The sequence below is a fragment of the Gopherus flavomarginatus genome, chromosome 3, assembly GCF_025201925.1.
Source record: "Gopherus flavomarginatus isolate rGopFla2 chromosome 3, rGopFla2.mat.asm, whole genome shotgun sequence".
NCBI lineage: Eukaryota > Metazoa > Chordata > Testudines > Testudinidae > Gopherus > Gopherus flavomarginatus.
In genome coordinates, this window is record NC_066619.1 from 241,422,056 (window position 1) to 241,449,798 (window position 27,743).

General features: G+C 38.5%; 1 protein-coding gene across 1 annotated transcript in view; it reads left to right on the forward strand.

Annotated features, from left to right (window-relative positions):
- Positions 1-27,743, forward strand: part of RFC1 (replication factor C subunit 1) — a 72,047-nt gene that overhangs the window by 23,746 nt on the left and 20,558 nt on the right. The window contains exons 5-7 of the mRNA XM_050947409.1: positions 21,506-21,735; positions 25,490-25,564; positions 27,565-27,642. Of these exons, the coding sequence (XP_050803366.1) occupies positions 21,506-21,735; positions 25,490-25,564; positions 27,565-27,642 (383 nt within the window). The remainder of the gene's footprint in view (positions 1-21,505; positions 21,736-25,489; positions 25,565-27,564; positions 27,643-27,743) is intronic.

A 27,743-nucleotide genomic window follows, 5' to 3' on the forward strand; every position in this document is an offset into this window, starting at 1 on the left:
CTATCAGGATTACTGGTGGGAAACTGCCCAAGTTTGCCTTTAAAACCAGACATTTTTGAAACACACCTCAGAAAGGTTCCTGCATTGCTGCCTGGTCTGATCAGCCAGGGGTTCTGGGGGGTCCTTTCTTCGCTCTTGTTTTATTTTTGAGCGTACCCCCGTTTTTGAAACCCCCCCCACGAAGAACGAATTGCTACCTGAGAGATCTCCTGATTATTGAGACTGTACCGAACCCTCCTTGCCTCTTCTGATGTTGCTGCTGCTTCTGCCTTTGCTGCTGCCTTGGGGACTGGTAAGAATCCCTCTGTAAAACTTTCTATACTTTTATTTTATTATTTTAGCTGCTGGCTCTGTTTCCCCAGCACACAGACTCAAGCTAAACCTTGGTCTGTGTCTTAAAACCTCTCTTAAACTACAGGGCTCTTTGCCACTGCTAAGCTCTGCTCCTGTGGGCTTTGCCTTGGGGCTCTCTGCTTTCAGCTGTATCCACCGCTGTAGCCACCATCCCTTGGCTTCCTTGGGAGCTGGGTCCTGGATACATACCACTCTGCCCTCTGTAACGTCCCCATAGCATAAGGTGCACCATAGGTCTTGTTTTTTTTTTAATTTAATAAGTCATAGTTTGTTAAGATTGTAGAGCTTGTAAGTTTCTGTGATATTTGTTGTGTTGCCTAATTGTTGGTTAAGATAAGTTTAGAAAATCATTGCCTGGTTGTATTCTGTAGCTGCTTGTCATTTTATATAAGTTTGATTAAGTTAGGGGATAGATAAGGTTTTTACTATTTGAATTTGTCTTCCCACTGCCCCAATCTCCCCCCCCCGAGCTCCCCAGTCACTCATTGCAGTCTCTCTGCTGTTTAAACTTGCAGCCTGTCTGCTCTCTGTGTCTCCCTGAGTTTAAATCTCCCTCTGTAGCGCCTCTGTCTTTGGTTTCTGCTCCACCACGTGCTCCTGTTCCCCCATCCCCTAACCTCATTCCTCTACCACTGCCTTTCTCTCTCTCTCTCTCTTTTAATCCCTTCCCCCACGTGTTCACCCCGCTCCTACTGCTGCCAAACCTCAATTGTATTACTGAAGTCTAGCATAAAACCCCATTGGTTACCCTTTTTCTCTCTCACACACCTCACATTTTATATTTACACCACTGTGACACATTTTTACCTAGAGTTGTTGGTTATTTAACACATTTTACCCATAACTGTTAGTTGGTTATATGCTGCTGTGACACACCCTTTACCTAGAAATTGTTAGCTACCTGTTACATTTATACTTCAGTGTTAGTTGGTTACCAACTGTATTGTACCCCACTGTATTGTACCCCACTATTGAAACCCCCTATACTATACTAAAAGAACTCCCTCCCCAATTGCCTACCTTAACAAACCCCATACCCCTCACTATTAAATTTTCCCTGTTTTTGCATTTTCTTAATAAAGTTTATTTTGCACCCCACCTGTGTGGTAATTGCTCCCCAAGATCCCATATACCTGCAGGCAGGGACATGCAGTAGGTAAGAGAAATTCATGTTATATATATTATTGGCATCTGAACTCCTCTTTTGCCAGTGCATCACATAGTATGGGATAGATAGGTGAATTGTGTGTTTAGTGTTGCACAGCCATGAGGTACTGAGATAGCAAGAGAAGATTTAAAGCAAACATTTAGCAATTTCTTCTTCCGCTGCTCACTATTTTACATGCTTTCCCTTTTGAGATCTTATTCACTTTCCACTTTGCTCAGTATGTTGATGGTGAGCTCGTTCACTGAACTTTTGCTGTGATGTATGTACAGTATTCCACAGAACAAATTTCCATATTTTCACCTTCGTGGTGGCACATGAAGCTAATCAAAGCATCATAATTGGAGAAAGAAACATGAGAAATTGAATTTGCAAGTGAAATGGCTGAAGGGCCAGGATCTCAAAAATTGACCATTTGGAGTAGCTGCATAGGGCTGATCCAGAACCTTGTGAATAGACACTCGAGACCTTGAGTTATTTAAAACTATTTTTTATAATTAAATGCTAAAAACAATTAAGGTTGTACAGTTAAAATCACAGAAAATGTAAGTTTCTTATATTAGATAATTTGGCTCCATGTTGCACATGTTTTATTCTGCAATGCATGTAAAAGCATAACCAATGATATATGGATATATAAACATAACAAATGCAGGAACAGAAAATTTTACATGTGTACAGTGTGGCACAGTTAATCTTGCCATAAGAATATTTTTCCAAAATGTTAACTGCCAGTTTACTCTTTTATTAACAAAGTTTTTGCAAGTCAATTTCCTGTGCACATTTTAAAGACAAAATAGAGAGCATGAATGTACACTTCTTGTGGGGACAGGTGAGTATCCTGTGAGTAGAGTTCCAGTGAAATGTGCTCTCAACTAGTAATTAATGTGCACTTAAAATGCCCATCTAATAAAGGTATCTCCATTGTGCTAAAATAAGGGTACGCAAACTATGGCCCGCGGGCCAGATCTGGCCAGTCAGGACTTTGGATCTGGCCGTGGGATTGACAGGATTCCCCATTTCCATTGGCTGGGAACGGGGAACCGCTGCCAATGGGAGTTTTGGGGAAAGTACCCACAGGCGAGGGCAGCGCTCAGAGCCCTCTGTGCCCTCCCCAGCTTTCCCCGCCCCCCCAAGGGACATGGTACCGGCTGCTTCCGGGAGCACCGCGGGGCTGGGGCAGGCAGGCAGGGACCTGTACCCTGCACCCCAGCCCCCTGCCTGTCACCTTGCCTGCACCCCAACCCCTTGCCCTGAGCCCCTTCCTGAACACTGTGCCCCGTCCCACACCCTGCATTCCTGCACCCCAACCTTCTGCCCCAGCCCTACGTTCATGGCCTTGCATGCAATTTCCCCACCCAGATGTGGCCCTCAGGCCAAAAAGCTTGCCCATCCTTGTGTTAAAGGAATTGATACCTCTATGAAATTAGCAGACAAGTGTACTAGACGTAGATTGGGCTCACCGTCTGAGTTCAGATTTCTTTGGCTCTGTTGGCAGAATCCAGTGGCATTCAGTGGCACAAGGACTGAGTTCAGGAAATGTGAATGTAATGTTTGAGCCTAATGATCACATAATTGAAATATACAATATATGGGGAAATTGTGTTGGTCTGGATTAAATGGCAAAAGCTTTGTAAATCTCAGTGTTTTCATCTTCAACAGTGTTTGTTTGAAAACTGCACATCTAGAGAAGCACATGCAGCCACAATGTGTCTGTTTAAAATGTGCCTCTCTGTCCAATCTGTTTTATTTCTAGGATGCTCATCACTGTAAAATTTTTATCCTTGCAGATAAAAATTTGCTTGATGGGAATATGTTTTTGATTTAACAAAGCTACAGTTTGACAGATTTATTTTTTTTTTCTTCCCAAACAAAGCAAAGACTGCTCATTTAAAACTTTTAATGACTGGTTTTAGCTTTCAAACTTCGGGTCTTTTGGTTGGATTTTTTTTTTTTTTTTTTTTTTTTTTTTTTTTTTTTTTTGAAACAAGTAAAGTGGAATTTTTTTTAGCCTTGGTCTACTCAAAAAATGACTGAAGGAATTGTGAGCTTGTGTGTGTGCGCGCACACTTCTTTTTCTACACAGAACAGTCATGAAAATCTTCTGAAAAACTTACCCTTGTGTTTGAAAATGAGGAGTTATAACAGCAAAAGTTTCTCAATCCATATCTATTGTGTTGGCTATTGGATTATTATCACAGTTCTGAAGTGTTAGTCATTTGCCTGGCAGATGGTTTTTTTTGTTTTGTTTTGTTTTTTTCCCTGTTTAAATTGCAGTCTGAAAGGTAATGTCAGAAATAAGAGTAATTGTTGAAGCCATGGGATACTCTGTTAATGGTAACACGTGGAGTTATAACTTGTCCTTGCTCTTTTTAAAGTTTCAGAATAATTTTCCCTTTTTAACTTGTCTAAATACATTTTTATCAGGGCCTTGAAAAATATTTTCTTTGACTGTTGTTTTTTGTACCCTGCTATATAAGTGAATGTTTGTAATACAGACTGGGACTTGTCTAAGGTAATTCCTCTGCTCTGTGATGGATAATATATGTTTATCTTTTTACTCGGAGATGCTGTCACGCTTTTGGTATGCCTACATTTTGTTTCCTGATATTGCTGTATTACAAATTTTCTAGAGAGAAGAGAACACATTTTGCTGTTGGCTCTCCATATGGCAAGAACAAAGTTAGTTTAATTGAGGAATGAGGTCAAGTCTCTCCCCCCCCCCCCCCCAAAGCAATGCTACTTCTATTCGGTCTCTCTTCTTTTGACTTCTAGCTAGTTCATACTTTAATTTGTAGGTTGCTAGATCAGCCTTGCAAGCTGAATTGACTTGCTGAGGACTAACTTTACATAACCCGTCTTTTCTCTCTCATATACACGCAATTGACGATTGAAAAAACTAGTATTTTAATTCACCAATCCAAAATAATTATTTGGCTGCTGTACATAGAAATGTGCTATTCAGTATTACTCAGTGCCTTGTTCGTTCTTCCCTGCTTTTTTAACCTTTCTTTATCTGCTTGTAAACAGTATATACGTGAAGACAGAACATACTATTTTCCTTCCTCTTGCTATTCTAAAAGTATTTATCTTTCCCATCTCTGTTGGGAAAAGCAAAACTTCAAATTTCAAGGACACCATTTTTGCATCTGTACTATTGTTTTGCAGTAATACAGTAGAATCTATTATTATTTGTATTACTTACTGGGATTAGCTGCTACTGTATCAGGGCACTATAGAGCTAGGCTTGTGTTCACTGCTGTGTTGACTTGAGGTATCACTTGGTGTTGTCCATCACATGACTCCTGTCCACACACACACAGTCCCTAGCTTGAGCTAAGTGGTGGTTTAAACTCAAGCCAGCTAGTTTGAGTGTGGGTGACACTAATGATGCAATAGGAATGCTGCTACAGGCTACCTCTTGAGTTAGCACAGCTCATCAGCTGCTAATCCAATCACTCTATGCTGCTAATCAGTTCACTCACTAGTATTAGTAATTTGGTTTAGGTTATCCATTAAAGAGGTGTCAGATTGCTCAGTTTATTAAATACAGATAGATCAGCAAAAAGAGATTAGTTAGTCTTGCAGCAGTTTGTCTGTTCCAAAGAATGAACTAAATTCTGCTCATATTTATATTCATTTTGTTTACAACAGAGAGAAAATTCCACAGTATTATTACAGACCTCACTTCTGTTTTCTTATCTAGTTTCACACCTGTTTTCCATGGTACAGAGACAACCAAGTATCCCTAGAACATTGTATTAGCCATACCTAGCACAATGTTCGTATTTGGCAAGTCTCAGTAGAACATATACCTTGTTTCTGACATATCCTACAGATACAAAAGATAGAAGTTAGGGCTGTCAATCGCAGTTAACTCATGCGATTAACTGAAAGAATTAGTTGTGATTAAAAAAAATTAATAGCAATTAATTGCACTTATAACAATAGAATACCAATTGAAATCTGTTAAAGATTTTGGATGTTTTTTCTACATTTTCAGTATTGATTCTGTTACAACACAGAATACAAAGTGCACAGTGCTCACTTATGTTATTTTTAATTACAAATATTTGCACTGTAAAAATGAAACAAAAGAAATGGTATTTTTCAGTTCACCTCATACAAGTACTAAAGTGCAATCTCTTTATTGTGAAAATGTAACTTACAAATGCAGATTTTTAATTTTTTTTGGTTACATAACTGCACTTAAAAACAAAACTGTAAAATTTAGAGCCTACAAGTCCACTCATTCCTACTTCTTATTCTGTCAATCTCTAAGACAAACAAGTCCTACTTTTTGGTCACCCAATCACTAAGACAAACAAGGCTGGTTACAATTTGTAGGAGATACTGCTGCCTGCTTCTTGTTTACAATATCACCTGACAGTGAGAACAGGCATTCGCATGGCACTTTTGTAGCTGGCAATTGCAAGGTATTTACAAGACAGATATGGTAAATATTCATATGCCTCTTCCATGTTTCGACCACCATTCCAGAGGACGTGCTTCAATTCTGATGATGCTCGTTAAAAAAATGTGTTAATTAAATTTGTGATTGAACTCCTTCGGGGGGCGGGGGGGGGGACTGTATGTCTCCTGCTCTGTTTTACCTGAATTTTGCATATATTTCATGTTGTTGTAGTCTTGGATGATGACCCAGCACATGTTCGTTTTAAGAACATTTTCACAGCAGATTTGACAAAACGCAAAGAAGGTAATGATGTGAGATTTCTAAAAATAGCGACAGCACTCGACCCAACGTTTAAGAATCTGAAGTGCCATCCAAAATCTGAGAGGGACAAGATGTGGAGCATGATTTTAGAAGTCTTAAAAGAGCAACACTCTGATATGGAAACTACAGAACCCAAACCACCAAAAAAGAAAATGAACCGTCTGCTGGTGACTTCTGACTCAGATGATGAAAATGAACATGCATCAGTCTGCACTGCTTTGGATCATTATCAAGCAGAACCCATTATCCGCATGGAAGCATGTCCTTTGGAATGGTGGTTGAAGCATGAAGGGATATATGAATCTTTAGTGCATCTGGCACGTAAATATCTTGCAGCACCACCTACAACTGTGCCATGAGAACACCTGTTCTCACTTTCAGGTGATATTGTAAACAAGAAACAGGCAGCAGTATCTCCTCCAAATTGTAACCAACCTTGTTTGTCTTAGTGATTGGCTGACCGAAAAAGAGGACTGAGTGGACTTGCAGGCTCTAAAATTTTATATTGTTTTATTTTTGAATGCTGTTTTTTTGGTACATAATTCTACATTTATAAGTTCAACATTCATGATAAAGAGATTGCACTACAGTACTTGTATGAGGTGAATTGAGTTTTTTTTGTTTATACAGTGCAAATATTTGTAATAAAAATATAGTGAGCACTGTACACTTTTTGTATTGTGTTGTAATTGAAATTAATGTATTTGAAAATGTAGATAACATCCAAAATATTTAAAATAAAAGGTATTCTATTGTTGTTTAACAGTGCAATTAATTGCAATTAATTTTTAATCACTTGACAGCCCTAATAGAGATTATACAACGTTTACTCACTGTAAAGCTTAATATGAATACAAGGCATTCTGGGAGTGCATGATATTGGCAAATAGTAGGTATGTCTATATATTGTCGTTTCGCCCCCCCCCCGCCAAAAAAAGTGTGCTCAACTTGAATTTGTGTCTTCGCTGCTGTTTTAACCTGCGTTACCTAAAATAGGTTAGCTAACCCCAGTGCACTGCAATTAGCAGATTTGTTATATGTACACAGCATAGCTCCTGTGCTTTGTGATCTGGAATAGCTCCTATTTTGTTTTCAGGTGCAAATGAAGGAGTTAGCATTGCCCTATGTCTGCTCGTAAGCTTTTTGTTTTGTTTTTGTTTCAAATTCCTAGCTGAAATAGCCATGTCAGCAAAGCTTTGTAGTGTAGACTTATGCCATAGTAGGTTTCTTCCTGCTTTGTCACTTATTCACATAGCAACCACAAAATCAGTTTTTAAAGGATGCTACAGTTATTTTATGTCCAAGTGACTTATTTGTTAGTTTTTTTTAATTCACTTTGGTTGATGTACAAAGTTGAGTTAATTTCTCTCTTCCTTACCGGTGCAACTTTAGTTATTAAGCCATAACATTATGGGCCACATGTGATATCATTCTTAGTTTATAAGAGTTTTAAAGAATATTGTCCCATATCTTGTAATAGGCATCTTATGGTTTTTCATTTTATTTCTAAGCTTGTGAAACAAGACTCTTAACTTAATTCATCTTTGTATAACTCCCCCCCCCTCCCCCGAAGGGAAATGTAGGATTTTAAATAATCTTTGTGATCTACTATTCCTGGTTACTATGCTCTCTCTCTTTTGTTTGGGAAGTGTTGAGACTAAATTGTATTTTTTCAAGTACTTACATGGGTGATCTTTGAATTGTTAAATGAGGTTTGTGGTACTTATCTAGTCAATGTCATGTGCTTTGATGTCATCATTAGGAGATGAGGGTTCATTAGCAAACACTTCCCCTATACATTTTGTACAGCTGTCAGTAATTCTTAACCTAGTTGATGGGGAAGGGTAGAAATGGCACATGCTAGTTGATAATAGAGTGCTTTGGATCTTGTGCTTTGGTAATTTGGTTTGACACTTTGAATATATTGAACTTTTTAAACTCATATATATATATATATATATATATATATATATATATATATATATATATATTTTCACTGACTTTGCTGTGGTAACTTTTATATATTTTTGGAACACTTACACAGGTTTCTAGATTACTTCATTGAGAGATCAGGATATAATAGACTTTTAGTAGCATACATTTCTTTTTTAATATTGTGTTCTCAAAAATATTATAATGGAATGCAGAAAAATGCTGCTACTTTGACTAAATTCATTGACACACATCTTTTAATGCAAAGGTAAGGTTGCCCTGTGGTGTCTTTCCTTTCCAGAACATCGAGTACAGTGACACTCAGATTTCTGAAAACTAGGAAATAGAGTTAAGGTACACGCTAACACAACCTTCGCTGTGTCACCCTGGAGCTGGTAATACTGGCTCCAGATGAGTTCACTATGCTAGGTGTAGCTGTATTGAATGGTGGAGGGATTAGTTGGAGCACCTTGGCAGATCTTCGATTGTGATAAGAAGAGATCTGGGAGGAGGCTGGCCCTCTGTCAGGGCCTTAGCCCCCCATGTGTGTGATCAAAGGAAAGAGGTGCATATGTAGTTTGAGGGATTCAATATGTCTCCTTTCAGTGCTAAATTCTGTAAGTTGAGTAGCAGCAGTGCAGAGGAGTCATTTTAGCATGGGGATTGTCAGTAGTGAGGTAGTATACAAGCAGTAAATGAAACTATAGTATTAGATGGAATCCTGCAGTGAGAATGAATGGGTTGTGGGAGGAGGGGGGTTGAAGTAGTTGTCAGATTTAGCGAGTATGGGGTTGTTTGGGGGAATTAGGCTCAGTATATGAGTATAGAACATGTGCAGGTAACTCCTGTTTATTACAGCTCATCTAAACACAAGTTTTGCCTTAGCAAAGTGTGGACGTTAGATTCTGTGCTGTAGTTGTCATGTACTCTGTTTTTTGAATGTTGTGACCTATCTACAAAGGCAGAGTGCAAGTATGGGTTTTATTGGGTCATTGCTCTAAGAGGGCAGAGTTATAATTGTGTTGGCTTTACTCTGTTTCCTGGTTTTCAGAAGTTGATGTTTGAAATACCTTAACTCTTCATTTTCTGGTTTTCTGAGGTTTGTGTCATTTGAAGTATATGTTCTGGAAGGGTACAAGACACCACAGACCACCTTAACTCTGTGTTCAATGATGTTTCAGTGAATTTCTTAGTGTGTTTTTTGTCTTTTTGTTTTTAATAGAGAAATATTTGTAGTAGTTAGTAGGCATTTAGGCAGTTGTAGTTTGCAGTTGATCTGCTGCTGTAACTTGGTGGTAATACTTAGCTCTTATAGTGCTTTTCATCAGTAGATCACAAAGCCCTTTACATCTCTGCCCTCAATTTACAGATTGGGAAACTGAGACACAGGGAGGTGAAATGACTTGACCAACGTCTCCCAACAGGCCAGTGGCAGAGTCAGGGATAGCTTAGTCCACTTGTCTCTCCACTAGGACACATGGTTTCTAAGAATTGCTCTTCCCTCCTGTTACACTGGAAGGAGGATAATGGACATGCTTTGGAATGTTTGCAACATGTAATTGCTGAGAGGACCAGTGAGAGAAATCACAGGCATGGTCTAGGTCCTAAAATCTTGACAGTTGTATTATATGGGGGTACAGTAACTTCAAGCAGATGAGACAAGACTGATGTCTCTCCTTTCATCCCCACCAGTTCTGCAACATTTTGTCTCCCACCAACATTTGCAGCTCATCTTCCCATCCCCTTAACCCAGTTGTGACGTTATTGACATAAACTGCAAACACTGTTATATATTTGCAGCTAATATTGAACAAAGGTTGTCATGTGAGGTGTCCATAAAAAGGTTATGATTTTTTGATTATGATTATGCTGTCTGTATGGGTGTGTCATTTTTGTAGTTGAAGTTATGAATATTGGCTATGTACTGTGTTTTTGATTCTAAGTAGCCTCAGTGAAGCATTTGGTTAGCTTCTTGAGAAGCGACTGTTCTCAGTAAGTGCCCAATCAAGAAACACGTAACTGACAATGGACTTTGGGAGACGCCAATCCACATCTGATATATATTCTGAACAACTCGCATGCAGCCTTAACTCCAACCATATATATAATTCACCAAAGCACGCACACATACAAATCCACATCTGAGCTTTCCTGGGAACTTTCAAACTAACATGTAAACAATATGAATAATGGCGTCAGCCTGCAAACTGAGTCATGGATGGACATGGAGCTTGGAGTAACACGGGCAAGTCATATTTTGCGGCTGTACTTTTCCATAGTAAGAACAAAAAGGTGCTCTTGCACCCAGAAGAGACTATAAAAGGCAGCTCCTTCATTTCCACTTTGTCTTCAATCCTGCTTCTTGCCTCTGGAGGGACTTAACTAAAAACTGAAGCCCTGAGAGGACTGAATGACCCATCCCAGCTGTGGATGTACTCCAGTGACTTGATTTGAACCTGCAGTTTATTCCATCACTGCTACAAGCCTGAACTAAGAACTTTGCCATTACTGTGTATAATTGATTCCATTTCACCAAGTCTAGCTCTCATCTATATCTTTTTCCTTTAGTGAATAAACCTTTAGATATTAGATTCTAGAGGATTGACAACAATGTGATTTGTGGGTAAGATCTGATTTGTCTATTGACCTGGGTCTGGGGCTTGGTGCTTTGGGATTGGGATAACCTTTTTTTCTTTTACTGGGGTATTGGTTTTCATAACCATTCGTCCCCATAACGAATGGCACTGGTGATGATACTGTGAAACTGGAGTGTCTAAGGAAATTGCTTGTATGACTTATGGTTAGCCAGTGGGGTAAAACCGAAGTCGTCTTTGTTTGGCTGGTATGGTTTGCCTTAATGTGCAAAGGAACCCCAGCCTTGGGCTGTAATTGCCTTGCTCTAAGCAATTTGTTCTGAATTGGTACTCTCAGAAGTGTCCCACCAAAGGCACCATTGTTACACCAGTAGTTCGCACTGTAGAAGCAACTAGCATGTAAGAAGTTGCTTCTTGCTATGTAAACATATCACAGGCGGCAGTCTTCTAGGGGATGCACGCTTCTTTGATTAGATAGCCTCAGCTGAGCACTGAGCCAGACTCCAACACCCTCCAGCAGGACTCCTCCTCTTCAGCCTGCCCTCCACAGCCATGACCCGGCGCACCCCATCCTGCCCCACTCCAGCTAATCCCTCCACTCCACAGGGGGTGGCATGTACCTTAACTTTGTATTTCCTGGTTCTCAAGGTTTAAATTTGTTACTTTCAGGAACCCCTCCCCCGCATCCTGGTTCACCTCCGGAGGCAGGGTGAGGAGCTCAAACATCCCCAGAGAGATAGGGATCCCCAGATCCTGGTATGCGCACACATAAGAATGGAGAATTTGGGGCTGACAGGCCTCCCCTCTCCCTATCCTGCGCTTCCTCTGCTTTCCCCCCACTCTCCCTAGTCCCCACCTCTCCCACTGACCTGAGCTGCCATCCTTGTTTATCCTCCTCCCTATTACCCTACCACTTGTTGCAGCCCAAAACTCTCTCCTGGTTTCCTCCCAACTCCTCTGCAGCACTAATTCCTCCTTCCCTCCCAGCAAGCATTTTCAGGTGTAATTTTTTTATTTTCAAAAATAGTTTTGAGCACCTTCTGAATTTTGTACTCAGATTCTGTCACTACCTCCCACTCTCCCCAAACTACCCTTTGACAGAAGCTGCTTTTAGCAACATGTCTACATTTCACTTCTGGATTTCTGCCAAGGGTGGGTTTCAAACGTGGTGCCTGAGTATAGTTCTGGTTTAATGGTCACAGCATGTCCCCTTGAACCATTCAGTAGCTGAGTAAATGTTGAATGATTGAGAACACTTGGGGCTCAGTGAGAGCTATGGATTGACTCCAAAGTGTGCGCCCCCTCCCCCCCCCCCCAAAAGTTAGAAACTATCAGTCTTAAGAAATGCTGTTTTTTGGGGGTCTGTATCTTGAGAACCCCTTGCTCCAATTCGGATTTCTAACCCTAAAAACACTAAATTTCAAAGCATCTGAATAAACATGCATGCAGATTTTAGATCTCTTAAAAGTTGTCCTTTAAGAAACCCCTTTTGTTTAACCTTACTTATAGCAGAGCTGGTATATACTCAGAATGTGACATCTTGACATACAATCCATCTTGGGTTAAGTAAGGTGGGTAAAACGTAATTTTAAAAGAACACTATGTGCAGTTTGCTCATTCTATCTGACAGTTTTCCAGGAAAGAATCACTTATCATGATAACATTGGAAAAGTGTTTTGAAACGTAAGTCTTCAAAAAACTTTTAAATTGGCTATTCTGAGCCTACTTCACTAAGAACTATCATACTGAAATGAAATTTGTGCTACTTACAGTAAGCAAGCTGATTGTCATAGTTTTTAAAAAGTCTCATCTTGATTACTGTAATTTTAAACAGAATATTTCTAAAATTTTTCTTGTGGGTTTTTAATGTAAAGTTTTTTTTTTAAATTTCTTAAAGCAGGTTGTAAACACTTTTTTAATGTATTTTTACTTTTAATTAAAATAATACTTTAGTTATTAGGTGTGTAGTTTCTTTTTCAAGGAAGGTTTTCTAGTGAAGATTTCAGTTTACTAAAAATTCGGTTTCTTCACTATTTCTTACTATTGGATGATTGATTACAAGACTTCTCCAAATTTATTGATATTGATACTATTTAACAAGATATCTCTCATTAGTCTCGCATAATTGCATAAAACAGTTAAAAATGTATATGAAACCAAAGAATATGAAATGACAACATGAGCCAAGTGCCTAAGGCATGTGGCAAATCTGATTCCAGCTATTTGAGTAATGTCTACTTAGCACATTTTTCATATTTTGTGATTAAAGTTGTAAAACACTGCATAATCAGGTTGTGGTTTGCTGCTATGGTTAAGGTTGTTACAATTTTCCTTAAAAGCCCATCTTGCAGTTGGTGGTATAAAATATGCTCTGGGCTAAAACTGGTATCAGAACAGGATTGAGTGGTCTGTAGCAGTGCATGGGTTTCTTCTGTCGTGAGTGCAGGACTCTGCACTTGGCCTTGTTGAACCTCATCAGATTTTTTTTTTTTGGGCCCAATCCTCTAATTTGTCTAGGTCCTTCTGTATCCTATCTCTACCCTCCAGCGTATCCATCACTCCTCCCAGTTTAGTGTCATCTGCAAACTTGCTGAGGGTGCAGTCCAGGTCATCCTCCAGCTCATTAATGATTGGATGATTTAGTTGGGGATTGGTCCTGCTTTGAGCAGGGGGTTGCACTAGATGACCTCCTGAGGTTCCTTCCAACCCTGATATTATATGATTATGTGATCCTGTTTTGTATTAAATATAAGTGTTGTAAACAGAATTAAAGAAACTAGCATTAACCTTCAGCTGTCAGGAATCCTGTTTTTATTTAAATATGAATGAGAATGTGTTGAATCAACCAGTAAAAGTAAAGAAATAATTCTGTGTCTTAAATTAATAATTTAAAGCCCTTCTTTGTACTTTGAGATTAGAAATGTTTGATTATCACATGAGTAGAATAGTTTATGTAATAGGAAAAAAATACATTTTTATTAAGTTCGATACCTTGAAGTAATATACATGTGCATACTTACCTATTATGTTTTAATACAATGAAGACTAACTTAGCAATATCTGAAATAGATGAAAAACATACTGCAAATATATACATTTAAGTATTTTAAAATTTTGATTGATGCAATTTTCTACTCATTGATAGGACTAGTTAATATAATAACACAATATAAATTTTTGTAAAATATCCATTTTTGTGACATCTGACAGTGGTGGTAAGGATTCCTATTCAGATCAATTCTGTGAAATAGTAAGTAGCAGCCTTGAATTTTATCTTAGGCTAAAAATGACTCTGATACAAGTTAATAAGAGTAGCTGATCATAATCTCTTAATTGTGAGAGTAAATGGACTGCTGATTTTGAAAGTATATATAATAACACATTAATTCAGAAATTTCCTTTTGTACAGTTGTGTGAATATTTTATTTGAAAAAATTATATTAAGTATGGCATTTCTGGAGGTAAAGCATACTTTAAAAGAATCGATTGGTTTTGAAACTTTTTTCAACAAAAAATTAAGAGAAATTATAAAGTAACAATTATATTTGGTGGTCTATTTGTTTTAGTTTAAAGTGAACAAAAAGTGTATTAAAGGCTATACAGTTTTGTTCCAATCCTCTGAAATGTATAAATGTCATATTTAGAACATGTAGTTGCTCCAGATTTTGGGTCTGATCCTGGAAAAGCGTAAAGTAGTCTGTACATTATTATCCCCTTTGGCTCTTTTGGAACTTTTAAGGGTTCCAAGATCGAACCTTCCATCTCCCTGGAAGAATGTGATAGAGACAATCTTCATTGAGTGGCCTTTGATCACATCTGTTTAACTTCTCCAATAAAGTGGTGACATGGGATTGAAATTTGAATAGCTTGGGGGCTGGTAGCTTTATATTTTTATTATCACATTGCCTTGACATTTCATTTTAGACAGAAGCTCTAACAGTGTTAGTTTAAACTGCATGTTTGTAGTACATTAAGAATCAAATTGTATGTTGAAAAACTGAATGTAAAACAAATCTATGGGACTATAAAGGCCAGTTTCTGAAGCCTGGAGTTACTGTTGGACCATTTCAGGTTTGGGTTTTTTTTTAAATGTTGTGAATAGTGGGAAAATTACATTTCCTAAGTCAAATATGGCATCTGGTTTTAATAACTTAAAATTTTTTTAAAAATATATATATATTTTTAAGGTTAATCAGTTTTTAAACTTAATAGGCAAATACAACAATTACTGATGGTTTGTTCGTTTATTCTGTTTAAAACCTCAATGGTTTTGAATATAACTTTTTACTTATAGTTTTGTTTAAAAGGAGAACACTGAAAATCTACAAAAATATTTAACAAATATAGTCCTATCTTATTAAGTGATGTATCAACTACTGGTCAATCAAATTTAGCTGCATTAGGTCGATTTTAAAAATGAATATGTCCACACAACCAACCCCGTTCCGTTGACCTAAAGGGCTCTTAAAATTGACTTCTGTACCCCTGCCTGGTGAGGGGAGAGTGCTAAAATTGACTTTGCTGGGTTGAATTTCTGGTAGTGCTGACGCAAATTGACGGTATTGGCCTCTGGGAGCTATCGGAGTGCTCCATTGTGACTGCTCTGGACACCACTTTGAACTCTGATGCACTAGCTAGGTACACAGGAACAGCCCTGGGAACTTTTTGAATTTCATTTCCTGTTTGGTCAGCGTGGCGAACTCAGCAGCACAGGTGACCATTGTAGAGCATAGAATGTTTCTATGCTCCCCCATCATCCCTGTCCCTGAGGTTATTGCAGATTAGAAGGTGAAAAAAACGCACTCGCGATGACATGATTTCCGAGCTCATGCAGTCCGCCCGCACTGATAGGGTACAGCTTAATGCATGGAGGCATTCAGTGGTAGAGACCAGGAAAGGATTAAGTGAGCGCAAAGAGCGGAGGCAGGACGCAATGCTGAAGCTAATGCGGGAGCAAACGGACATGATGAAGTGTCTGTTGGAGCCGTAGGAAAGCCAACAAGAGCACAGACCCCTGCTGCATCCACTGTTTAACCACCTCCCCATGTTCCATAGCCTTTTCACCCAGGTGCCCAAGAATGCGGGGGGTGCAGGAGCAAGAATGCTCCAGGTACCCAGCCACTCCACTCCAGAGGATGGCCCAACCAACAGAAAGCTGTCATTCAAACAGTTCGATTTTTAGTGTGGCTGCAATGAGCAATGTGGCCTTGTCCTTCTCTTCTCTCCAGCCAACCATTATCTCATTTTTTTTTAATTAATAAAGAATGCATGGCTTCAAAACAATAGTTACTTTATTTCAAAGGGGGGAGGATGGTTGGCTTACAGGGAATTAAAATCAACAAAGGGGGCAGGTTTGCATCAAGGAGAAACACACACACACAACTGTCACATCGAAGCCTGGCCAGTCATGAAACTGGTTTTCAAAGCCTTTCTGATGTGCAGAGCGCCTTTCTGTGCTCTTCTAATCGCCCTAGTGTCTGGCTGCCCAAAATTGGATGCCAAGCAATTTGCCTCCTCCTCCCACCCCACCATAAAGGTCTCCCCCATACTCTCACAGATATTATGGAGGACACAGCAAGCAGCAATAACAGTGGAATGTTGGTTGCGCTGAGGTCTGACAAACAGCACCAGCGAGCTTTTCAATGTTCAAAGGCACATTCTACTACCATTCTGCACTTGCTCAGCCTGTAATTGAACTGCTCCTTACTACTGTCCAGGCTTCATGAACGGATCCCCCGAGCTTGTTGCTGGGGAGCAGGAGAGCAGAGTTAGCAGTGGATGACGACGGTTAGTAGTCCTACTGCACAGTCTGTGAAGGCAAGGAGCTGCTGCTATGTAGCAATGCCAGCTGTTGCAGGTGCTTCTGTGTCGAATGCTTGGAGGTCCGGGTAGGGCAAGGTGCCAAGGCAAAACAGCAAGAGCCCTGGAACTGTTACATGTGTCAGCCACAGAAGTGCTATGGGGTGTTACAGCACCGACCGGACTAGAATGTACGGCTGCAAGACTTCTTCACCAGCGACAAAGACAGGAATATGATGCACCTAAAATCTAAAAAGGCCTGCACGTTTCCCAGAGTCACTATCCTTGGTAACCGAACGTCAATGATTGCTTTGGCAACCTGGATCACAGCAGCCCCCACAGTAGACTTGCCCACAACAGCAGCAGTGACGGTGAGCTGAGTGGGCTCCATGCTTGCCGTGGTATGGCACCTGCATGGGTAACCCAGGAAGAAAGGCAAGAAATAATTGTCTGTCATTGCTTGCACGGAGGGAGGGGTGACTGATGTATTCAAAACCACCTGCGACAATGTTTTTGCCCCATCAGGCCTTGGGAGCTTATCCCAGAATTCCAATGGGTGGCGGGAACTGTGGGATAGCTACCCTCAGTGCACCGCTCCGTAAGTGAATGCTAGCCACGGTAGTGAGGACGCACTCTGCTGACTTAATGCGCTTAGTGTGGACATACATAATTAACTGTATAAAATCGACTTCTATAAGATGGACCTAATTTCATAGTGTAGATATACCCACAGACTGGAGAATAAGACACAAGGATAAACCACATGAAAGACCATAGTACCTTCATCTAAATTGTAAATTCATTGGGACAGGGACTTCTTGTGTTTGTATAATGCCTGGCACAATAGAACTCTGGTGCATAACAGCTTCTAAGTGCTGTTGTTGCAAATAAATAATTGTGTGGTGATTAACATTGAGGCAGTTTTAAAACTTAGCTTTGCGTTTATAAGATCTGTCCAAAACACACTATAATTATGTACATGTAATATAATCTTAATAACAAAAGAATTTATGCAGTTGTTAATTTTGACCTGTTTCAAAGTTTTTAATGCTGCAGTATGTCTGTCTGTTTTAAAGTAATTCTACCATATTAAACTTACTATTTATTTGCATTATGATAATACATGGAGACCCCAGCAGAGATCAGAGCCAATTACTGTACAAATATATAATAAAGTCCCTGCATCAAATAGTTTACACTCTAAATAGAAAATTAGAAAGGGAGTGCAAGACGATGATAATCCATTATACCAACTGGGAACTGAGGTACAGAGAAACTAAGTAATTTGCCCAAGATAAGGCTGGAAGTTTGAGACCAAGCCAGGATTTGAATTACTTATGATTGTAACCTCTGTGTGACAGGGATGCTTTTATCTTGTTTGTACAGTGCCTAGCACAATGGAGTCCTCCTGGCCATGACTGTGGCTTGTAGTTACTACCACAATATCAATAATTACTAATAAGTCTGTATCTGTTAATTTCCAGTCCAGTGTATTATTCAGAAGACTTTCTTTCTTTGGTGTATATGATTTTATAAAGAAGGCCTGATAGATATTTCTTTTCTTCTTCTTTTTTTTTTTTTTTACATTGGAAATTCAGAATATATGTACCTTCATGGGCACAATACCAGATGAAGAATATAATGAAATGATGACATCATAATAGATGAGTAATAGCTGAACAATTGAGAGAGGAAGGGATTTTTAGTTGATACCTTTGTTTTGCCTTCGTTAACACCTATTTTATTTCAATGGCTAGCAAACACTTGGTAGAAAGCGGGTTTCAGCACCCCTCTGACCTCTCTGCCCCTTCATTAAAGGCTATGTCTACACTACGGTCTATGTTGGCAACATTTATGTTGCTCAGGGGTGTGAATATTCTCCCACCGACATAGCTTATGGGAGAGCTCTCACTGAGTGTCGTCACCAGACATGCTGCAGTGGTGCAGCTGTATTGGTACAGCTGCACCACTTCAGTGTTGTAGTGTAGACATACCTTAAGTATGAAACCTCTCATTGTATATCTGATATCTCTAAATAGTTCTACAATAAAATAAGACATTCCTGAAATTTCTAAGGTAAAACAACGAGCAGGAAAAATAATATTCAAGTCCTCAGTGCACATCGTAAAGATACATATTAAAAAAAAAAAAAGGCGTAACCCAAAGAACAGTTAGGAAATGAAGGCAGGTCCGTGCAGGTTAGATGTGAGGAAGATATGTCAAGCCTTCTGTGGAGCGGTCAGCACATCCTCAAAGTTCAAAAATACTGGGGCTTAGTTATTTGAAAAGAAATTAGGTAAATTTACTATTTCTGAATCTCTTTTTGATAAATCATCATGCCACTGAAACTTCTCTTTTGGAAGCCGACTGGATTAGAAATAGTGATTTATTTGCCTCTGGACAGTTACTTTCATGTTTGTTAGGCTCCCCCGCATTTACATTTTCAGATGAATATATTTTGAGGTCATAAGCACTCAGCAGCCTATAAATCTGCTATTTGGTCTCAGTGTACACAGTTTGCACTTAGTAAATCTAATACTGCCTTTCCGAGCAAGGACATAATTAGTGCCTGCTTTAATTACCACCCATACTTAAAGTGCTCACACTGTAAACATGACTCCAAAAAATCAACATCCTTTTTTTAATTAAACTTCATCATATTTATCCTTTTACGTTGCTCTACCCAACAAAAGGCAATATCCGGTGTTTATATTTTTAGTCTTAAAAAAAAAAAAAGTTGCAATAAGGAAGTCATCTTGTTTACTAGTATGCAGAATGTGATATCAGTAGAGAAGAGTAAGGACCCAGTTCTATTATACTGGCAGCTTTAGGGTTAAGAAAAATAAAAGTAGAAGGCGATCTGTGTTTTTTACCAGAGACAAATTAATGTAGTTATAGCTCCATTAACTGTTAGTAAGATGCACGTTTTACCCCGGAAATGCATTTTCTCGTTCAATTGAAAAATTGTAAAAAGTGAAAATAATTCTGAAATTAAGTTAGTAGAACAAACAGTCTACTATTAAGATATTAAACTAGGGCAAATTAGGAGCCTAAAGCATCCAATAGCCAAATATCCCGGATATATTATATCTAGTTAAATTGAGCTTAATGGCTGTAGGAGATGTATTGTTGCCTAAAGAAAATGTATTGTTGTGTTGAAAAAAGTAAACCTCTTGGTCTAGTGGAAGGGCTCTGTGCCTTTGTGTCTGAAACCCAGGTTTGATTTCTTTCTTTGATCAATTACAACTGTTCAACTGGTGGACAAATCTTGTCTTCAGGCATTCTGTAATGATTTTTTTTTGATGTAGCTTTGATAACCTAGTAGTTCCTTTCCTCACAAGCATAGCATATAGCCCTGAATAATAATCAGCCTGCCCATTTGAGGTGTTCTTTGGATACCACATAATAACAGTGTTCAATAATAGAAACCTTCCAGCTAATGTCACGAATGTTGTTACTATCGCCCTCTATTGGATGGTGTGAGGGTGGAGGAAGAAACTCTAAACCGAAAAAAGGAACAGAATATGTGGATACAGAAAATCAACCCATGGGTCATAAGGACAGAAAACTGTGTAGACCTAACAAGCACATAACCACTTACCACTGAAAATTATGTGGGATAATGTACCTTTAGGAAAGCTACTAAAGAGATGAGAGAAGTATATAACTAGCGCATCAGGAGACAAGAGAGTTAGGTAATCCAGTACAGTAAGTCTCCTTACATCTCTTCTATGAATTGTGTTCCCAAACTGCCTCAGATTCAGGAATCCTAATAATCATTGTGTGGATTCTTTGAATATCTGCCTATTAGGAAACTTTGATCTATTGATGAAAACAGCTAGTAGCAATGGTTTTCCTGTGAACTGATATTGAAAATGATTTAACAGAACTGTAAGGACAAAACTGTTTTAATCATTTTTTATAAAAAGAGCCCTAAAGGGGAGGGAAGACCAAATCCTCACTTCATTTTTGTGGTCTGTGGGCTATTCCGTACTTTTGCCAAATTTCTCTCAATTTTAATTGAAAAAGGTTTACTTTGTGGGCTCAACTCTTAAATGGCTGCTGTTCTATGCCAGAGATGGCTATATTTGCAGCTGAGGGAGAAGTAATATAGTTTGTAAAGCATTTAGGGCTCTTTTGATAGAAGGGGTTAATGAATGCTGCTGCCGCTGCTAACACATGGACTAGTTGCTAGTTTCTCTGTTATGGGCACAAAAATAAAAAAATACAACCCCCCCCCCCCAAACATATGATTCAAGTAGTTGCTTTGCAGATTTCCAGGAAATAAACACCCCAATCCATCTCTTGTTCCCTTGCCAGTCGTACAAACCTCTGAAAGTCCTAAAATAGTATCAAGTAATTTGAAGGGGCAGTAAGTTGACTGTAGAAAGCAATCCTTGGATACTGAAGTGCTGAGGGCCATGTTAAGTACTGAAATGGAAAATAGATCAATATAATGCGCTGTGTGTGTGTGTTTTGTGTGTGTGTGTGATATATATAATTTTACGTAAAGAGTTATGCTACAAAAGACCTTTATCTTAATATCCTGCTGTTTTAAAAGTATGGTGTAGCTCTTCTAGGGAAGAGGTCTGAGAGTCAGACCTTGAATCTGTTGCCAAGTCTCCATGCTTCAGTTTCCCATCTGTAAAATGAGGATGTATAACTTTTATAAAGTTCTTTTGGAGACAGGTTCTGTGTGAGTACAAAGTAGTAGTAAATAATTTGTATGTAAAAATACCCTACATTTAATTATGTAAGTGTTGCTTTGAGCTTTTTTTAAATGAACATTTGACATTTTGTAACATTTGCAAAGATGTAAGGTGAAGAATTGACAAACTTGCCCCAAATAGTTCTTATCAGTTACATTATATAAGAACTTATTCAGGATATTGGTAACAGAGTGATTAAATATTTTTCCCTGTTAAGATGATGAAGGTGACTTCATTAATCAGAAGACTTCCCAGAAACCCAAGGAGAATGGAACATCAGCAAGCAGCTGTCTAGGAACAGCAGGAGTGAGAAAGGAGGATGCAAAACCACAAGCTAAAAGTAAACCTTTATCACCAATAAAATTGACGCCAACCTCAGTACTTGATTACTTTGGAACTAGTAGCGTGCAGCGATCAGAAAAGAAATTGGTAGCAAGCAAAAGAAAAGTGAGTATTCAACATATTTCTTGATGATAGCAGATCAAAATGGCTGGTTTAGTGAACTTAGCGATGCAGAGCAGCCACGTAACCATTTGTTCTTGACATGTCTTGCTTTAAAAGTCACTGTAGTGAGTACTATTTTGACTAACACATCTAGATGTATCAGAAATTTTAAAAAACATGATTATTGAATTATATTTTTCTCTTCGAACAGATCATTCAACATGAAAATTAGTTATTTTTTAACTGTTCTTCCCAGTAGTGCCCTAATATATGTAGTAGTCTTGTTTTGCAAGGTTTTTGATTTGTAGACTTTTGTGAAATCAATTAATCATAAGTAATAAGCACAATTTTGTTAAATTAGTGATTATTAAAACATAAGTTTTGGTGCATGGAGAGGGATAAAATTTCTGAAGTGTTCCATCATATTGTAGGAAACAAATTTTAGAATACTGTGGGCATGTCTACACTTGCAGATGTAGAGCGCTTTGAGTTAAACCAGCCTTCGTGGAGCACAGTAGGGAAGGCTCTGCAATCTGTCCACGCTGACAGCACACTGGCATGGCCACATCAGCAGCTCTTGCAACGGCCACAGAGAGCAGTGCATTGTGGTAGTTATCCCAGCATGCAAGTGTCTGCAACGTGCTTTTGCAATGAGGGGGGTGGGGTGGAGTGTGTATGGGGGGAGAGAGTGGGTTTTTGGGGGGCTGAGAGCATGTAAGTTCAGACAGCAACAGACACTCCCACACCCCCCGGCTTTTCTCTCTCACTCAGCGTTCCACAGTAATGTTGCTTTGTCTCAGAGAAGATAATCATGCCAGCTGTCAGAAAACGGAGCTTTCAAAGGGCATATTGGCATGCCTGCAGTGGTTCCAAAACAATGACAAGAGTGACCACTTGATTATGGGATGCTTCCGGAGGCTGATCAGAGCTCAGTAATGCAACACCTCGTTCACACTGACGCCTGGGCATTTCAGCCAACGTGCACCAAGTGTTAATCTTCTTGCTGAGGTGGAGTACCAGGAGCGCTCTAGCCTTGGAGTCAGAGCACTCTACCTGCCTTGCCAGTGTGGATGGGTAGCGAGCTAGGGCGCCTGGGGCTGCTTTAATGCATTCTAACTCACAAGTGTAGCCAAGCCCTAAGAAAACAAAGCTTTAATTAAACAATGGAAGAAATTCAAATTGTAAGTATACTTACTTTAGAATAACACCAGCAAAATGGAAGTCAGCAGTTTGCTAGCCTCTGCTCCTGTCCAACACTCTGAAGAACTGTAGAAGAGCCACTAATCTTACAAATGGTGTTATAACTTTAAATAACTATCAGTGGTCCCATTTCTCTTTAGTTTCTATTACTTACCAGGTTTTTTAAAAAAGTAAAACACGTTCTTACCAAGTTAAAGTTTTTTTCCTTAAACACCTGTATGTTTGTTTGTTTTACATGTGTAAAGAGAAACCTAATAAATAGGGCTGTCAATTAATGGCAGTTAACTCGCGCGATTAACTAAAAAAATTGAGATTTTAAAAATTCATTGAAATTAGTTGCACTGTTAATAGAATACCAATTGAAATTTATTAAATATTTTCAAATGCTTTCCTACGTTTTCAAATATATTTATTTCTATTATAACACAATACAGTGTACAGTGCTCACTATATTTATTATTTTTATTACAAATATTTGCACTGTAAAAATAAGATAGTATTATTCAGTTCATCTCATACAAGTACTGCAGTGCAATCTCTTTATCATGAAAGTGCAACTTACAAATATAGTTTTTTTTGTGTGTTACATAACTGCTCTCAAAAACAAAACAAAATGTAAAACTTCAAAGCCTACAAGTCCACTAGTCCTACTTCTTCAGCCAGTCGCTAAGAGAAACAAGTTTGTTTACATTTACAGGAGATGCTGCTGCCTGCTTCTTATTTCCAACGTCACCTGAAAGTGAGAATAGGCGTTCGCATGAAACTTTTGTAGCCGGTGTTGCAAGGTATTTATGTGCCAGTTATGCTAAACATTTGTATGCCCCTTCATGCTTTGGCCACCATTCCAGAGGATATGCTTCCATGCTGATGATGCTCATTAAAAAATAATGCGTTAATTAAATTTGTGATTGAGCCTCCTGGGGGGGAGAACTGTATGTCTTCGGCTCTGTTTTACCCGCATTCTGCCATATATTTCATGTTATAGCAGTCTAGGATGATCACCCAGCACATCTATTGTTTGAAGAACACCTTTCACAGCAGAGTTGACAAAATGCAAAGAAGATACTAATGTGAGATTTCTAAAAATAGCTACAGCACTCAACCCAAGGTTTAGGAATCAGAAATGCCTTCCAAAATCAGAGAGAGTCGAGGTGTGGAGCATGCTTTCAGAAATCCTAAAAGAGCAGCACTCAGATGCGGAAACTACAGAACCCGAACCACCAAAAAAGAAAATTAATCCTTCTGCTGGTGGCATCTGGCTCAGATAATGAAAATGGACATGCATTGGTCCGTTTTGCTTTGAATCGTTATTGAGCAGAACCCATCAGCATGGACGCATGTCCTATGGAATGGTGGTTGAAGATGAAGGGATATATGAATCTTTAGTGCATCTGGCACGTAAATATCTTGCGATGCCGACTACAACAGTGCCATGCAAACGTCTGTTCTCACTTTCAGGTGATGTTGTAAATAAGTGGGCAGCATTATCTCCTGCAAATTGTAACCACATTTGTTTGTCTGAATGATTAGGTGAAGTAGGACTGAGTGGACTTGTAGGCTCTAAAGTTTTACATTGTTTTATTTTTCAATGCAGTAATTTTTTTGGTCATAATTCTACATTCGTAAGTTCAACTTCCATGATAAAAGAGACTGCACTACAGTAGTTGTATGAGGTGAATTGAAAAATACTATCTTTTGTTTTTTTACAGTGCAAATATTTGTAATAAAAATTAAATATGAAGTGAGCACTATACACTTTGTATTGTGTTGTAATTGAAATCAATATATTTGAAAATGTAGAAACCATCAAAAAATTTAAATAAATAGTATTCCATTATTGTTTAACAACGTGATTAATCATGATTAATTTTTATCGCTTGACAGCCCTACTAGTAAAGGTTTTCTCGCAATTCCAGTCCTACGTGGAGAGGTTTATTGTACTATCAGTAAACTGTCTGAAATGCTCGATAAAAAGCCAAGAACACTAGAGAATTTTATCAGCTTGAATTTCCAAAAATTATTTGACTTAAAATTGAAAATCTGTAATGCTTGTGAAAGGGTACCAGCCTGAGAGAAATGGCATGTAAAGTTCTGTTTATCAACAGAATGTATACCGGGTGCATAGGCAGCAGCACAGACTTCCATGTATTGCCCTGCCATTATGTTTGCACCAGAGGGAAAGGGAGAGAGGGGGTAGTTCATATTCCACATACAGCCTAATCAGTGACTTTTCTCTTCTGAACTTGGGAACAAGGATGCCCATTAAAGCCAGGTGATGTGATCTGATATCAGCTTGGAAATAAGTGAGGCCACTTAATTTCATTTGGTATTCTGAATGGTAGCTGTTAACCTGGGATGGATTCAGATTAGTGAGGTAGGAGTAAAATGCTCATTCCCATTCCCAGTTCTTTTAGCCATTGTCATGCTGGTATGTAACCAGATTATTCTAGAGACATATACTCTTCATGATTAATACAACAGTATCTCATGGTAGCTTTATAGATAATGGCAACAACTGGAACTATTGATTTTTTGTTTTTCTTTCTTTGAAATGCAGCCTTCACAAAGCAGAGATTCATTGCTAGAAGATGAGGCCATTGCTAAGCAACTTCAGTTAGAGGAAGATTCAGAGGTAAACTTTGTAAACATGTTGTCCTGGCTCTCTGCTGCCCAAATTGATGAATCCTTTTCAAAAGCCTTTGCTTGACAAGAAAATAACTGGGTTGTGTTTTGTGTTGAGCAATTCTGTGAATATGCTGCTATAGTGGCTTGGAAAGTTAAAACAAATTTTATGTCTTAAAAAATATATTTCAATAATAAAGTTCATATATGCGAGGTTATTTTGTGCATATTATTTTAGTATTGTGAATGTAGCCATATCTACCCTAACCTCTGCCTCCCTATATCCCTTCCCCACACCTTTTATCTGTTGCTATTGACCCCTCTCTTTCAAATCTGATCTTCATTCCTACACCCTTATATATCTCTCTGTCTCTAATGCATACTCCATCTCAAAAGAGATCGCTGCCATCCATGACCATTTCATTTGATTGTATCGTGATTTCCATGCACTCCTGAAAATCTATAGCATTCTTACGCATGGTACTGTATTTAACTTTATAAATGCCAGATGAATCTGTTTTATATTGGGGGAATGCATACCTGTCAAAATGTCTGTGTTTTCTTCTTTGAAGGGAAGATTGGCTGGAAATGTGTAATGCATAAGCATCATGTGAAGTAAATGTTTATAATTTATGGACATTTTAAAAGAATTTATCCTCTTTGACCTTGCCAAAAACTAATATTCTAATAGGGTTAACTTTTGAAATGAAATAGTCTGTTTTAGGAAAAAACACGCACATTTTCTTTAAATTCCTAACACCTCTAGCACCACCACTCCCTTCCACAAGAAATGTAACAGAAATGCTTTGCTGATACAGTTTGTGTATCTTCACCTTAAATGGCTCATTTACATTGATGATACTGTTGTCTGTCTGTTTTTCTTCTTTCTGCTGGAAGCAGGGAAGATAGATGCCATTCATCAGCTTCAGAGTACTACCGGTGTTATGGTTACATAGAAAATAGTCCCTGTGGTATACTTGGACTTATGAAGTCATCTGTTTGAATCAGGCAGGAAGGGCATGTTTGATCTTACATTAGGACAGTTTACTTGCTGTTGTAAAAGGATTTGATTTGTAATGTGGAATACAGCTATTATCAATAAACACCTTAGTCAGGAGGAACAAATTTTTGCCCTAAGGCACAATATTAAATGATAATATGGTAACGCGGATGCCTGTCACTGTTGTAGATATTGCATTTATTGCATTAGGAACAAATGAAGGAAAATCTAACTAGGCTTTGTTTTTATTTGGCACAAGTTAATAAGTAATTGCAAATGGAATCTGAGGAAATGCATGGACCTGGACTTTCTTTTTTTTACTGGAGGAAATCCATTTTGTTAAAATTGCTATTTATATTTTTCAGCTGGACTTGCATCTGTCTAATATGTCAGACAGTTGCTAAAATGCATTGAAGAGCAAGAGCCAGGCAAAGGTCAAGGGCTATATTTGTAAAAATCTACTCTCTTGAAATAAGAGAACTGGCATGAAGATGACTACTTTCATTGTGGGGATGTGATAATACAGAATATGCTTTGTTTCTGACACCAGTTCTGAAAGAGGATCTTTGAAATCTGCAGGGAGCTCCCCAGTAACAGGTTGTCAGTAGTGAGATCCTGACTTCCTTTCAGATTTTAGTTGTGTAATGCATTAACAAAGTTGTTCCATAACAAAAGTATTTGAAGAGACAGCAAGGTTTGTTAATGAAATTGCACAATTCTATTCCTCTCTATCTAGGTAGTTCATCTCTTTATATAGTGGGTTGTTGCATTACAAATATCCTTTCACGAAGCTGAATACTGTCGCTGCACTTGAGGAAAACAAGTCATTTTGTAGCAATCCAGTGCAGCAAGATTCCCTCTGAGTGGGATATTTGATTAAAACTGCATATTGTCGTGGTCCATTTGGTCAGTGAATTTTTGATCTTGAACAACAGGCAGTGGCATTTTATACAACCTGTCTTTAGTTTAATTTCTTTGACAAAAACCTGGATATTCTCTTTTCTTCACAGCTAGAGAGACAGCTGCATGAGGATGAAGAATTTGCCAGAACTCTAGCCATGTTGGATGAAACACCAAAGAAAAAAAAGGTTAATTATTTTATAAGCTTTGTGTTTAAAAATGAAAATATTTTTAAAACTAAAATGTTTTTGTGACTCTGGATTGCACTGTATTTTTTTGTTTTAAAAAA